The sequence below is a fragment of the Lissotriton helveticus genome, chromosome 4_1, assembly GCF_964261635.1.
Source record: "Lissotriton helveticus chromosome 4_1, aLisHel1.1, whole genome shotgun sequence".
In the NCBI taxonomy this organism is placed as follows: domain Eukaryota; kingdom Metazoa; phylum Chordata; class Amphibia; order Caudata; family Salamandridae; genus Lissotriton; species Lissotriton helveticus.
In genome coordinates, this window is record NC_136063.1 from 37413099 (window position 1) to 37426614 (window position 13516).

General features: G+C 46.6%; 1 protein-coding gene across 1 annotated transcript in view; it reads left to right on the forward strand.

The window, feature by feature from the left end:
* The window catches only part of LOC144827835 (chromaffin granule amine transporter-like), a 548688-nt gene that overhangs the window by 57229 nt on the left and 477943 nt on the right, over positions 1-13516 (forward strand). The window contains exon 3 of the mRNA XM_078686001.1: positions 3615-3673. Within this exon, the coding sequence (XP_078542127.1) occupies positions 3615-3673 (59 nt within the window). The remainder of the gene's footprint in view (positions 1-3614; positions 3674-13516) is intronic.

Below are 13516 nucleotides of genomic sequence, written 5' to 3' on the forward strand. Positions count from 1 at the left end.
CGCTGCCTTAGGCCAGAATAACTCTTTCCCTATATCAGGAATAAAACATTTCCTTATCAAAAGAAACATTTCTTTTCATAGTAACGACCCATTAAACGTTTCATCAAGGATCCAGCCACCTTTAAAGAAAACAGTAACCGACCCCTATGCAGGCCTAAACATTTCAACAGGCAAGCATAAGAATTTCATGTCGCGAGAATGAGCTTATAGAACTGGGTTTGCGCATCTAAAACCTTTCAGTAGGTATAAGCATTTTCGCAGGTGAGGACAACCATTTCATGGCTCAGCCCTGCACATTTAATCGGTCACTAATCCAAGCATCAAGCGAGGGTGAACCTTTCATGTATCCTAGGCAGAGCTTTCCCTCAAGGCAGTAATAAACAGTGCACTAGGAACCAGGCAGGAGTAAACATTCCCATTAGCAGAAGTAAACCCTCGCATTACTCAATGTAGCATTACTTCATTGAACATTCCAATAGAGAATAAACGCTGCATTACTCAGCCATAAACATTTCCTAGCTGCAGGGATCAGCCGGTCATTAAATGAGGATAACCAGTTCATTCAATGTAGAACATTTCCTGAAGAATAACCAGGTCATCAGGCCACACCAATCATGGCATTAGGCAGGGATAAATAACCCTGACATCTGGTAAGGGAGATCACTTCCTCACGTAAGAATAGACCTTTTCACATGCCCTCAGAAAGACCCAAGACATTAGAGGTCAGGCAACATCACATTAGGTAAGAATAACCTTCCATTAAATATAGCCCAGGGAATGAGCAGAGGTAAACCCTTTCAGTGGGTAACCTTCCTAGACAGGAATAAAACAGGTCATTGGAAGTAAAACATGTCCTCAATCAGAGGGAACACCCCCTAAGGTAAACATGACAATTTCTTCATCAATGCAGCATCTCTTAATAATCATTTGCCTGCAGGAGTAAAGGGGTGTGATTCTTTAATCTCCACAGCATATCGCAATAACCCTGTCAGGAAAGAAAATAGCGTTTCCCTGCACAGCAGTAAACATTCCAGTAGGTATCAACCAGTATGTCAGCAGGTAAATTGACACATTGCCTCCAGCAGCAAAGTATTTCATTAATAAACAACCCCTGCAGCATAGCACTTTTAGGCATCTGGGCAACTGTTCCTTGAATAGGATAAACATTTCATGAAGCCCGCCCCTGCAAAGAATACATCACAAGAAATTCAGTTATCCGCCCAGTCAGCAGGAGTAAACAACCTTTCATTAGGCAGGCCCCCAGCAGATCACTGCAGTGGCAGGGGTAGAAACCACTTCTCGGAGCAGGGATAAACACTTCATAAAAGATGAACCCTGTTATCTACAGAAGTAAAACATTTTAACAGGCGAGCATATTGCGAAAACCCTGCCAACAGGTGAGAGTAAAACGTTTCAGCAAACAACCATTCATTAGGAAATTACCACCATTCCATTACTCCGCACCAAAGATTTCATAGGCCCCAATGAGCCCTGCATCAGGCTGAAAATTAGCATTTCAGTAAACATTTAAACTTGGCTCATGCATCTAAAACTTTTCCTTAGCAGACGCAAAACACTTCCCTATGTCGGAGTAACACCTTCCATCAATAGTGATTCATTTCATTGAGCCTAAACAACTCCTCTTGTGGGGCTAATGGGGGCCGCTGGGGCCCAGTCACTAAATGATGAACTTGGGGGTTCTGACCAAGTCCATAAGGGCTACTGCCCAGTTCCAAGGGGCCTTCTGTGAATAATCTGGGCCAACGGGGCCCAACAACAGTGTTCCCCGGGGGAGGGGCGAACTTGGGGCCTACTGTGGCCTTCCGCCCTCCTCCCCCGGGGTTTACCTTTTCTCTTCGGCCTTTCCAGGCCCTTGTGGAGGTTTTCGATAGAGGGAGGGCCCTCCGATAAATTGTGGGCCGGTCTGGGGTGGCCCGCGCTTCTCCGGCGCTTTCCTCTGGGCCTCCCTACACCCCAGACGTTGCCCCGGTCTTCCGGGGCCTGCACTGGCAGGTGGGGGTGGGCTCGGACTCTCTCTCGGAGCCCTCCCCGACAATGACAAACGGTTCCCGGGCCTTCCACAGCCTCCACGGCCCGGGAACCAATCGAGGCACAGCTGTAGAGTGGCTCGACCGGGCGGCCAATCACTGCGCGGCGGGGCGTGGCTTGTTGCGCCCCATCACTTGAGGCCAGCAGAACGGCTTCGGGGCCTGTCAGGCCTAGCGTGGCATGAGAGGAATTTCGGCGGCCCTCTTCTCACACCGGGGGCCGCCGAGGGGGGGTACCTTAGTCAGCGGAGGTCCTCTCCGAGCGGCGTCGGGCCGCGGCGGTGATGTCAGCACTCAGCAACGCGGCGGCGGCCCCCTCCTGGCACCGGGGGCCGCCCGGGGGCAAAACACAGAGGACACCAGCCCCGCGATAGCGGTGAGTTCCGCAGCACGCTCAGTCTCCACAGCGCTGCGGGGGCAATCACAGCAATAGCGTCTCAGGAGCACAGCGCTTGACAGGAATAGCGCTTAGGCAATATAGCGCCTGGGGGACAGTTTCAGTCAGCGCTCCATTAGGGGCACGGCAAGGGAGCGCTGTAGAGCAGTACAGCTCAGCTTTAGACAGGGCTAGCGCTATGAAGGAGGAGCGCTTAGCATTCACTTCAGGAGACACTTGCCTCAGGACAGGCCACACAACAGTGGCAGAATAGCACAGGGACCCAGGTGAAGGCAGGGGGTGCAGGTGCAGCACAGTCCAGTACCTGGTTGATCCCCAGCAGTCCTGTGGTAACTTGAAGGTCTTCTGTTTCTTGGCGCTTGATGGTTTCTGCGCCCTTATAAATATCAGCCCCTTGTTCCCTGTTACTTGAAGGAGGGTTGAGTTGGGGACTGCAGGCAGGCTTCCTCTGCAGGTCACTGTAGATGGACCCTGAGGTTCCCTAGCGCCGGGCCAGATCAGGGGGCTAGTCTAGGACACCTCACCCAGCTTAAGAGGCAGCACCTAAATCCTGTCACTCCCAGTAGCATAGGTTCCTAACTAGACCCTCCTGCCTAAAACTCCTGCGTGGGTTCCCCAGGTCAGTGATGCCCCAACTGACTGGAAACTTTCCCTCCCTTTCCTTATATAGGTCCAGGTCAGGTGACCACCCTCTAAGAGTCCCTACCAGCTCCTGGCAACTAGAATGCGCCTTAACAAGACCACACTGCAGAAACAGGGGTCAGTGGCAGCCATGTTGAAGGTAGGGCACCTGTACCTTTCATAGGTTTTAACAATACACAGAGCATTACAACCTCGCAGGGCCTATACAATTACATTATAAAGGGGGGACATCCTAAATTAGGGGAAGCAAAAGCGAAAAATTTCAGTGAAAAGGGCCAAGTCCAACAGTGGCCTAAAGAATGTTCATAGGGAGAAAACCTCTCTAGATATGTGATGTGCTAAATGGGGGAACCAAATAGAACATTATGAAAGATGAGGATTCCATGATGAATAGGTCCATGGTCATGAAAGTAGTAGACACATTTATAGTTATAGCATTACATAATTATTAAGTGGTATGCCTCATAAATGGAAAATGGTCTTCTCATATACAGCGGCTTTGAAATGTCTTTTTTCTGCTTTTCCAGGATAGGTCACCACATTCCTATGTTTGCTGGCTTTGTCATCATGTTCCTGTCCACCCTCAGTGAGTAAATGTATTCTTCATCAGTTCTCTTCCTTTGCTCCCAGAAATGGTCACTGGTGATGGAGTTAGAGGACCTCACAGCCTGGTATCAGTGGAAATCTAAAGGAAATTTTGTTTGGTAAAATGTTGAAATTTCATTGGCACATTCTGAAATGTTTTAGATACCAGTGCCAATAGAATTGGCTTGCAGTTTAGACTGCTTTCTATCTCAGTGAAGGTAGTGTTACAAATTCTCTATCAAGAAGTTGGGGAAGGCAACAACATACTGAACGTTCTAAGTGTTTTTAATAGGTGGCCGTCATCTTGGAGACAGAAATATCCCACGACATGTCTGAAAGTGCTAAAGGAAGCATATGTATGAACATAATGTAAAATGTAGTTACACTGTTGACTTGCAGGGAAGAAAGAATTTTTTGGTTTGCCATATTAAAGTGAAAGTAAAACAAGTATTAGCAAAGCTGGCGTTGGCCATGAAAACTACTGGCTTTGCCAAAGCATTGTTGTGGCTTAGATTACCACTATAAATACACATGCATCTGTAAGGGCCGTTTGAAGTGGGGTCTAAAACATTACAAAATGCATTTTCAGATTTTTACCAAATGCTTTCAAACATGGCCTTTGCAGATGTGCGCACATCAGTGGTAGCCATCCTTGGAATGACTCTGCATAAATAAAACAGACTTAGTCTGTCATTTTGGAATGGTCTGGAAAACATTTTATTACTACCACCTGCTGACTTAGTTGCAGGTGTAAAAAGCTCAAAAGAATTGGGGAGTACGGGTCAAACATATGCTGGGTGTGGGGGAGAGAGAATAAACAGGTATGGGGAATTAAGGGTGGGAGAGAAAGAGGGTTGAAAGAGTCCCTCCCATGCAGGAAAAGTCTGACTTCAGAAGTGGAAGGATACATCATCCAAACAGAACACTGCAGACTGAAATGCTCCTGATTTGGACAGACAGAGGAATAGTGGAGATAGTCATGGAATTAGGAGGGGAGAAGTGAGGTAGACAACAAAGCTACTGATCATGAGGTAGAGGCTGAGGCAAAGCCCACTCTAAATATATGTAATGCAGTGTAAATAAAATAGGTCTTGCCAATACTCAGCACATCCCACAGTTAGGTACAAGAGTGAGCTCCTTCTAAAAAGAGGGAGCCACTGTCTAAACAAGGGAAAGATGAGCAGTCTGCATCCAAGCTTAATCTGCCGCAGAGAATGCGTCCTTGAAAAATCACTACACAAACAAATGATGGCGGTAATGCTGAATAAATCATACATTCACCCCAGTCAAGAGATCTGGGTTAAATCCATTGTTCTTTTGCTCACCATGCCACCCTAGTTTAGACCCAGCCATATGCAAATCAGTCTTGACCCTGTGCCTCATCGGAACAGTCCAGCCCGAACAGCCAAGCCATGTCTTTCCTGGACCGGAATCAAGTATCCTAGGACCGGTTTCTGGGTATTACCCTTCATCAGCCACGCTAGCTTGAATCCAGTGGCACAGTGAGCAAGGGACACATGTCTGGTAATACCCATCCCCCTTAGGGTGAAAAGTGCTATACAAACAAATGATGGATGGAATGCTGAATAAATCATACATTCACCCCCAGTCAACTGATCTGGGTTAAATTCAACGTTCTTTTGCTCACCATGGCACCCCAGTTTAGCCCCATCCATATGCAAATCAGTCTGGACCATTGTAAAATCAACATACAGCTAAAATATTGTTATAAAGTGAAATCATGAATATCTCTCAGGCTTTATTTACCATGGATCAAATAGCTCCTGTTCACTAAATTAATCTTCAAAAGGCTGATAAATTTACAAGTTCTGATTAGGACCAAAAGGAGACACAGACATTCAAGAAAAGTTGTCCACGTTTGTCGCTCATGACCTTTAAGAAACGTTTACTTTGTTAGGTCCCGAGGCTACATTTTTGTAAAATATTTCATAAATAAAGAATTCTTCAAGGTACCCTCCTTCTGCTTTCTCTTTCTCACCTTCTCATTCCTATACCTTCCCTTACACCTTTTTCTCACCCTTATTCTTTTCCCTTCTGTCCATCTTCTCCATGAACATTTTCATCTATCCTTTTTTTCTTCTAAGCCCATCTTACTGTTTAGTTTCCTCATCTCGCCTTCCTTCCTCCTCTCCCCTTCCATCCAACCTCTGTGTGTCCCTTTGTCTTTCTTCCACCAGTTTCCTCACTTTATCACTTTTTCTGTTACTTTCCTACTCTTCGACCCTTCTTTTTTTTCCACCTTCCTTTTACTCCCCAGCCATTTTCTCATTTCCTCCATGCATTCCACATACTTTATTTGCTTCAATGAGGCCTTTGCCAGTTTTTCTTCTTTTCTCTTCATTTTCACCACTCACCTCTTACACTCCCTTTCCTTTCCTATCCAGCCCACGTGCCTCTTTTACTTCTCTCTGCTTTCCTACATATTATTTTTATTACCTTTTCCTCTTCTTACCATTCTATTTCATTTTCTTCTTTCTGTCATTTTCCTGTTCTGTGTCCTTACCTATGGGTTGTATTTCTACCTCTCTTCTCTCTTCTCCCTTGCCCTCAACCCTTTTCTCTTTCGGGGTTTTAGACATGCTATGTGTCTCCTCCCCACTCCGCAGGCTCGATCGCCTGTCCCTCTTCGATCACATATCCCTCACAGAGAGCAGTCAGGGGTCTCAAGATTAACCGGGGCACCCTAAGGCCGCAATCATCACACACCCAATCATTTGGCCTCAACAGGCTTAGAATCCTGTTGCTGTGCCGCTACAACTTCCCAATATGACCTTTTCTCAACAAGGATGTAGGTGTTCACACCTGTGCCTTAGTTTATCTACCTGATGCATTCTGGGACTTGCAGTCCTAATTCAGTGCTCAAACCAGCTGCAGGCCACCCACAGTCACCATACAATCTTACTGATGATTTCATGTTCAGAAACAGCACAGTGTCTTGACTGTCTCATGGTATTTTCTTTTCTTATGAACTTTCAGATACAGGCTTTATTTATAGAAAATTGTGGAATTTTGAATATCAAAATAGAAATTTCACTGAAATATGTTGAGTGGCATACCTTGCAATTGCAATTTTTCTTCTGAAATTTGAGCTGAGGCCCAAAAGATAGTATCTCACAGCTGTGTGGGCCCCTTGCAACTTTATTAGGAATTAAAAAAATAAAAACATCTTATATTCAGCATGCAAACGAAACGACATACAGCTTCACAACGAAAGACCTTCTATGGGTATGGTACTTCCAATGATTGTTAAAAGTGCCATCACTTATGTTACCATGTAGTTTGGTCTGTGCTTTAAATAGGGAAAGTGCAGGTGTTTACCTCGCTTGTGAGTGGGCATAGTGAAGGTGTGCACAAGAGGTTTAGGGGTGAGGCAACCAGGCAAGGGAGGGTAAATGGATGGGTTAAGAGCCCCACATTTATTCAATGTGGTAGATTTCCTCAGAGTGCATGTTCCTTTCTGCTGCCAGTGCGCATTATGTTTTTGCGGTCTTATACGTTTAACGTATTTGTAATACTTTCTTTCCACTACACTATGGTTGTCATGTCCAGACTTCCTCCTCTCCCTGCTGGTGCCTACACTGAAGTAGAGTTCCCCTTCTAGTTCATTCTTCTCAAGCATTAGTTGACTATCCACACCTCTTCTGTAGATGCATTCCAATACCTTTAGCCAATCAGAAGATAAAGTACCAGAAAGCACAGTGGGATCAAGGAAAGGATGAGGCCTTCATATCCAGGATGGAATGATCTGACAGTGAGGGGCTCTGAGTCCAGTCCCTTTTCTTCTATCATCCTTTCCTCCAGGGTAAAACAGAAGCTGTGCAAGCTGCATATATTGGGTACATCTGAACTAGGATCTCCAATGGGTTGAGCCCAAATGGTGATATCAATCAATCAATCAATCAATCATAGAACTTGTAGAGCGTGCTACTTACCCGTGAGGGTCTCAAGGTGCTGAGGGGAGGGGGTGTGCTGCTACTGCTCAAAGAGCCAGGTTTTGAGGAGTCTTCTGAAGGTCAGCAGGTCTTGGGTCTGCGGTATGTGGGTAGGATGGGTGTTCCAGGTCTTGGCGGCAAGGTAGGAGAAGGATCAGCTGCCGGAGGTTGTCCGTTGTATGCGGAGGACAGCGGGGAGGGCGTGGCTGACAGAGCGGAGCTGGCGGGTAGGGGTGTAGAAGCTGAGTATGCTGTTCAAGTAGACTGGTCCGGCATTGTGGAGTGCTTTGTGAGCATGGGTTAGGAGCTTAAAGGTTATCCTCTTGTCGACGGGGAGCCACTGTAGGTCTCTCAGGTGGGGGGTGATGTGGCTGAGGCAGGGGACGTTGGCGATTACATCTTTACACCAAACCACCTTCCAAAATCACAGAGTTTTAAAGTGGCAATTATAAATAATATTACATTACAGTCAGTCAGTCAGTCAAAGAACTTTTATTTCGGTAAACATACCATAAAAAGGCCATACACAGAATACACATCAAAATAACAATTAGAACTAATGTTACTAAATTTAAATATGCGAAAAATCAAATATGAACAGTTCCTACAAATGTTAACAACATCAGTTAAAACACAAGAATGTCAATATATAAAATTATTATAAAAGGAATATGACACCCCCTAAAGGTAGCCCTTAAAGCAAAGTATGAGCTTCCAACTTTAATATTGCACATCTCGTATACCACATAGTCTGAAGAAATCTAGCTGTGGCGAACACTATCAGGGGGGTGGTATCATATTTGAGGATCCTAAAAACCACCCTGTAGTCCCTAAAGCCCCTAGCCCTACATAACTGCAAAATCCATTCCCCCTTGCCCTGGCGTAGGAGGGGCAGAAGAGCAGAACATGTCTGTCTCTCTGCCGCTCTAACACCCCGGGCAAGTGCTAACCGTTAGGGGGGCATTCCGCCATTTATATGTTACAGCCCTCAGTGGCAATGAGCCGTGCCTGAACTGGATAAAAAGTTTCTTAACCAAGGAAGGCTGGATATCATCCAGGAAGGCTTCAAAAAGAGGATTTGCCGGTGTCCGCATCAGTGGGACCTCTACCCAGTGCGCTGGTCTGCACAACGATTCAATACGACTAATGCGAACTCAGATCGCTCAAACTGAGGCGGCTGATGTTTAGATAAGGAGCGCTCCGGATATCTTCGGCGGCATTCCGTTTGCGATACCCGACCAGCATACAGGGACTCGCTAATCTCATTCATCAGGAAATGAACTTTCTATAAGCCGGATGGTTCGAACTGAGGGGTCATCATTCCACACACCCATATGGCTCTGAACTCAAGAATTGCCCATAGGCGTAATTTCACTACCCCACCCTCTTAAGTCCTGAAGAAGACCCGCCCCAGACCCCAAAACTAAGGCGTCCAAGGGTCGAAACGTCGACGATATTACTTCCAGGGGACCAGTTCAGAACATTCAGTTACTACGGCCAAGTGAAAGTGGCGTACTGACTGTATTATAATTAAATATGGAGACTGGCCTGTGAAGTGTTTACTATAAAACACCATGAACCTTCCCCCTCCCCCTCCCTTCACTCACTTGTTGTATATAATTCACTTTTTCACAAATGCACCCCTAGTCACATTGCATGCACCTCATTTATATGCGCCGTTTGTTATGAAGTTATGTTGAATTGCTTTGATTAATTTATATGTATCAAAAGCAAGATACTCATGAATGAAAATAATTCAGTGATTAAAAATATAGTATTACACTGTTCTCCTTGTTACGGGATTTGCTTTTTGACAGATGCTGTCATCTGATGATTGTACAAAATAACTTAAACAACCTTGAAAAGATGGATATATATTTTGAAGTAATCAGCTTGCATGCCCGACATAACCATTGTTGATACTAAACTGTTCTGCCCAGGTTCTGAGGGATACATGGTTACCCCATAGCGATTTACAAAAAAGAGGATGGTCCTTAATATTCAAAAAAGTGTCAGTCAACCTACCCTTGGAAAGACTGCTTGTTGTAGACTCCAATCGATGACTCCTTAGAGCCACATTCAATAGTTTCTTGGAGATCAATTGGCAGGTGTCTTGGGGGGACCGCCACAGGTCTCCTCTACCTAGGGCGTGGCAGAAGTGCTTAATATAATTCAGCCAAGGTATTTTCCCCGAGGTCCCCCTCTGCAGATTGTCTCTCAGGTCCTCCCTATAGCTCGAGAGCTCAGGAGTCGTCCATAGACGTCTCCAATATAGGAGTGGGCGATTTGGATAAATATCCTGGATAGGTATCAGGCCCAAATCCAACCGCAATGGAATAAGGGGAGAGCTCAAAGGAAAACGAAGCAGACGCCTAATAAAACTGTTTTCCGTAAGCGTCAGGGGGGCAACGCTAGTATGGCCCCATAGCTCTACGCCATAGAGCGCGCCCCCTCTTTCTTGAGCCTTATAGATCTCAAGGGGCGGGCTGAGCAGTTTCAATGAGGTGTCATTAAAAACCTTTAAAATACCACCCGATGATTGGGCCAGCTTTAAGTTGGCCCTAGCCTTATGAGACCCCCAGTCCATCTTATCATTGAGTGTGACCCGCAAATACTCGAAAGTAGACACCCGGTTCAACACCATTCCATTCATATGAGGGGGGGCAGTTAGCCGATTTATTATTATAGACCATGAACTTTGTTTTGGAGATATTAATCTCCAAATTTCTCAGGCGGCAGAAAGAGCAAAATGACCCTAGTGTGCGCTGCATACCACTTGCCAATTTTGACACCAGGAGAGTATCATCAGCGAACATTAGGGCTGGTATCTTTCGCCCTGCTAGACTGGGAGAGTCCAGATCTTTTGCCCCCGAGAGATGATCTATTAGCCCATTAAGGAAAAGGGAGGAGAGGGTAGGAGCCAAAACACACCCCTGCCTTACTCCCCTTTCGACCGGGAAGGGGGCCGACAAGTCCCCTCTCCTCCCATACCTCCCCCTTGCATATGTGCCCTGGTGGAGACGTTTAAGTAGGTGACACAAATAGGCTGGAGCGCCCATCTCCAGTAGTAGTGCCCAGAGCTTGTCCCTATGTACCAGGTTGAATGCGGACCTAAGGTCCACAAAGATCAAAAACAAACCACCCACCCCAATGGTGACCGTCTTCCAGTAGACCAACTGTAGTCTAAACAGTTGGTCTATAGTGGAGACCTTCGCACGAAAGCCCGCCTAGAGGGAGGTTAGGATGTTTTGTTCATCCATCCAAATCTGCAACCTTGATAACAAAAGGCGGGCAAAGATTTTCTGAAAGACGTCGATCAAACTTATGGGGCGGTAGTTAGCAGGATCAAGGGGGAGGCTTTCTTGTGGATGGGATTATTTCGGCTCCCAACCAGGTGCCAGGGATCTCCAAACCATGCAGGATGGCGTTAAAGTAGAAGCAGATGTAGGGGGCCCAGACCTTTTGTTCACTACGGTAAAGATCACCAGGGATCCCCTCAAGGCCCGGGGCTTTCCCTAACTTGAAGCTTCCGAGGGCCACCTGAACTTCATTAATAGAGCAAGGTGGACAGGATAGAGCTGAGACCTCCAGTAATGCCAGGTCAGGAGGGGAAGTTTAGGTTACGGCCTCTCCATGGTGTTCACTGTGGCCAAGTGAGTAGAGAGGCTTGAAATGGTCTAGCCAAACATCTTCACTGAGCTTAGGAATAATGGCAAACTTCCCCTCTGCCGACCCAACTCACACGAGGTTTCAGAATAACCTGAAATATCGGGCTCCCAGTGCCGCCCAGATGTTGTCCCACATTACGGCTTCCCACTCAGACCTAGCCTCCTTAATCAGGCATTTATATGTCTCCCTCGCCTTTCTAATACTGGGACTTGTGCCCGATTTTACCTCCCTGATCAGGCACCTCTTTGCATGTCTACATGTTTTGTTAAACCAGTGATCTCGCTTTTTTATCCTGCGGCACTTGTGATCACTAGAATAGAAATAACTGTCCAGGGAGCCAAAAAACTTGTTATGAATGGACTGCAGCCCCTGGGAGTAGAGATGAGGGAGATCACTGGTGGTACCCAAACGTTGGAGACCTCTATAAGGGAGCTTGCAACAAGTTGGTAAAGTTCTGCCAACCTGTCGGGCGCCAACCCAATCCTCTCCCATCTAACACGTCTCCCTCCCGCTGCTAGAACTAAATTAGGTTTGCTGGCAGTCTCCTCACTCCCCAGTTCAGTGTGACAACCCAGGGGGGCTAATAATTCTAATGACAGTAGATTGTGATCACTGTCAACCCTTGGAATCACAGAAAAAGCTCTAAGGCAGGCCCAAAACTCTACATTCACCAATATATAATCTATTGTTGTACTTCCCCCAGGTCTATTAAAAGTGCCAGTACCTGAAACATCAAGGGCCAATCTGCCATTACAAGCCCTTAGTGAATATAAAAAGACCATCTTATTGATCGCAAGGGCCAATGTAGTAGGCGCTTTTCAGGGTACATGGTGCAGTCCGGGATCAACCAACTTTCGTCTTAATCCGAGGATATAGAGCGGATCCCCGAGAGTGCTTCAAAATGACAGTTGAAATCTGCACCGATGATTTTGTGAGCCGACGGGGGAAGAGATTGAAAAAGTTCCTCCAGTGCTTCAAGAGTTGATAGGCCCAGCTGGAGCAGATAGGGGCGCAGGTAAATATTAAACACTGCCATCGATGTGCCACTTGTAAATTTCCGTAGCACACAAAGGATGTCCAGGCAGTGAGAATCTATGACCTTTACTGAACATCCCAGGTGGGCAGCAACCCAGGTACATAGCCCCCCCGATGGTCTGCCCCTCAGACCCTGGCCCGCCGGAACATGAAAGGACGCGTAGCCCTCCCTAACTGGAGGGGTCAGCAACCAAGTCTCTTAAAAAAGACATAGATCATAGGAGTCCATCAGCTCTCCCCACTCTGGGTTTGACAGCTTCATTCCCAATCCTGCTACATTTCAAGACCCAATAAGTGGGAAATGAGATGGAACAGGGGCCGGAGAATCTGCCAGCGATTGGGGCTCGATAAGGCAAGAGGAATCTAGATGTGGGGGCTACCCACTTCCTGTACCAAACTGGCTAGACCACGATTAGGGGGAGATATAGAAGTATTTATATTTGCCCTATACAAACAGGCTGTCTGACCAGGGGAGCCCTCCTCTCTACTAAAGTTCCTCACACCCTTGCTCGCCAAACCATGCGAAACAGTTCCTGCTGGGCACAATATTGGTGGTGATCAATCTGTGTGACTTAATGAAGAGAATCTATTACCCACTGGGATATTGTATTCATAGTCACGGCCTACAGGAAAGGGGCAAAATGGTTCAAGCCCACCTGTGGCCAAAGGTTGTGAGTAAAAATAACCCAAATGGGCAGTATTAATGCTATCCACATGGGCAAACCCTCCATTGCGTAATATATGACCCACGGCCCTTGGATCCCGAAAATTTACAATCACACAGTCTCCACTAATGTCCTTAGGTCTCGTCCCCAGCCAACTAACTCTACGTGCAAACAGGATTTCCCCCTGCCCAACACCCATTAGGGGTCTGTGCCTGCTCAGCCAATAAATGACTTTATTCTTCAATTCCGGAAAAGATTCCCCATGACCACTAGAGAGGGGAGGAACACCAGTATGCACCACCACATATGGAGAGGCTTCCGGAGGAAGCTAGGGTATGGGAGGAGGTTTAAAAGAGCCCAGCACATTATTATTCCTAGACGGGGACTGTGGAGACTCGGCTACCTTTGTCTGCTGGAGCAGATCCTGGGCTTTGGATCCAGGGACAGCTAGAGATTGAATAGGGCAACCACTGGGGCCTGGGCCGTTTGTGACTAGTGGAGGAATCAGCGTTTTAGGGGGGA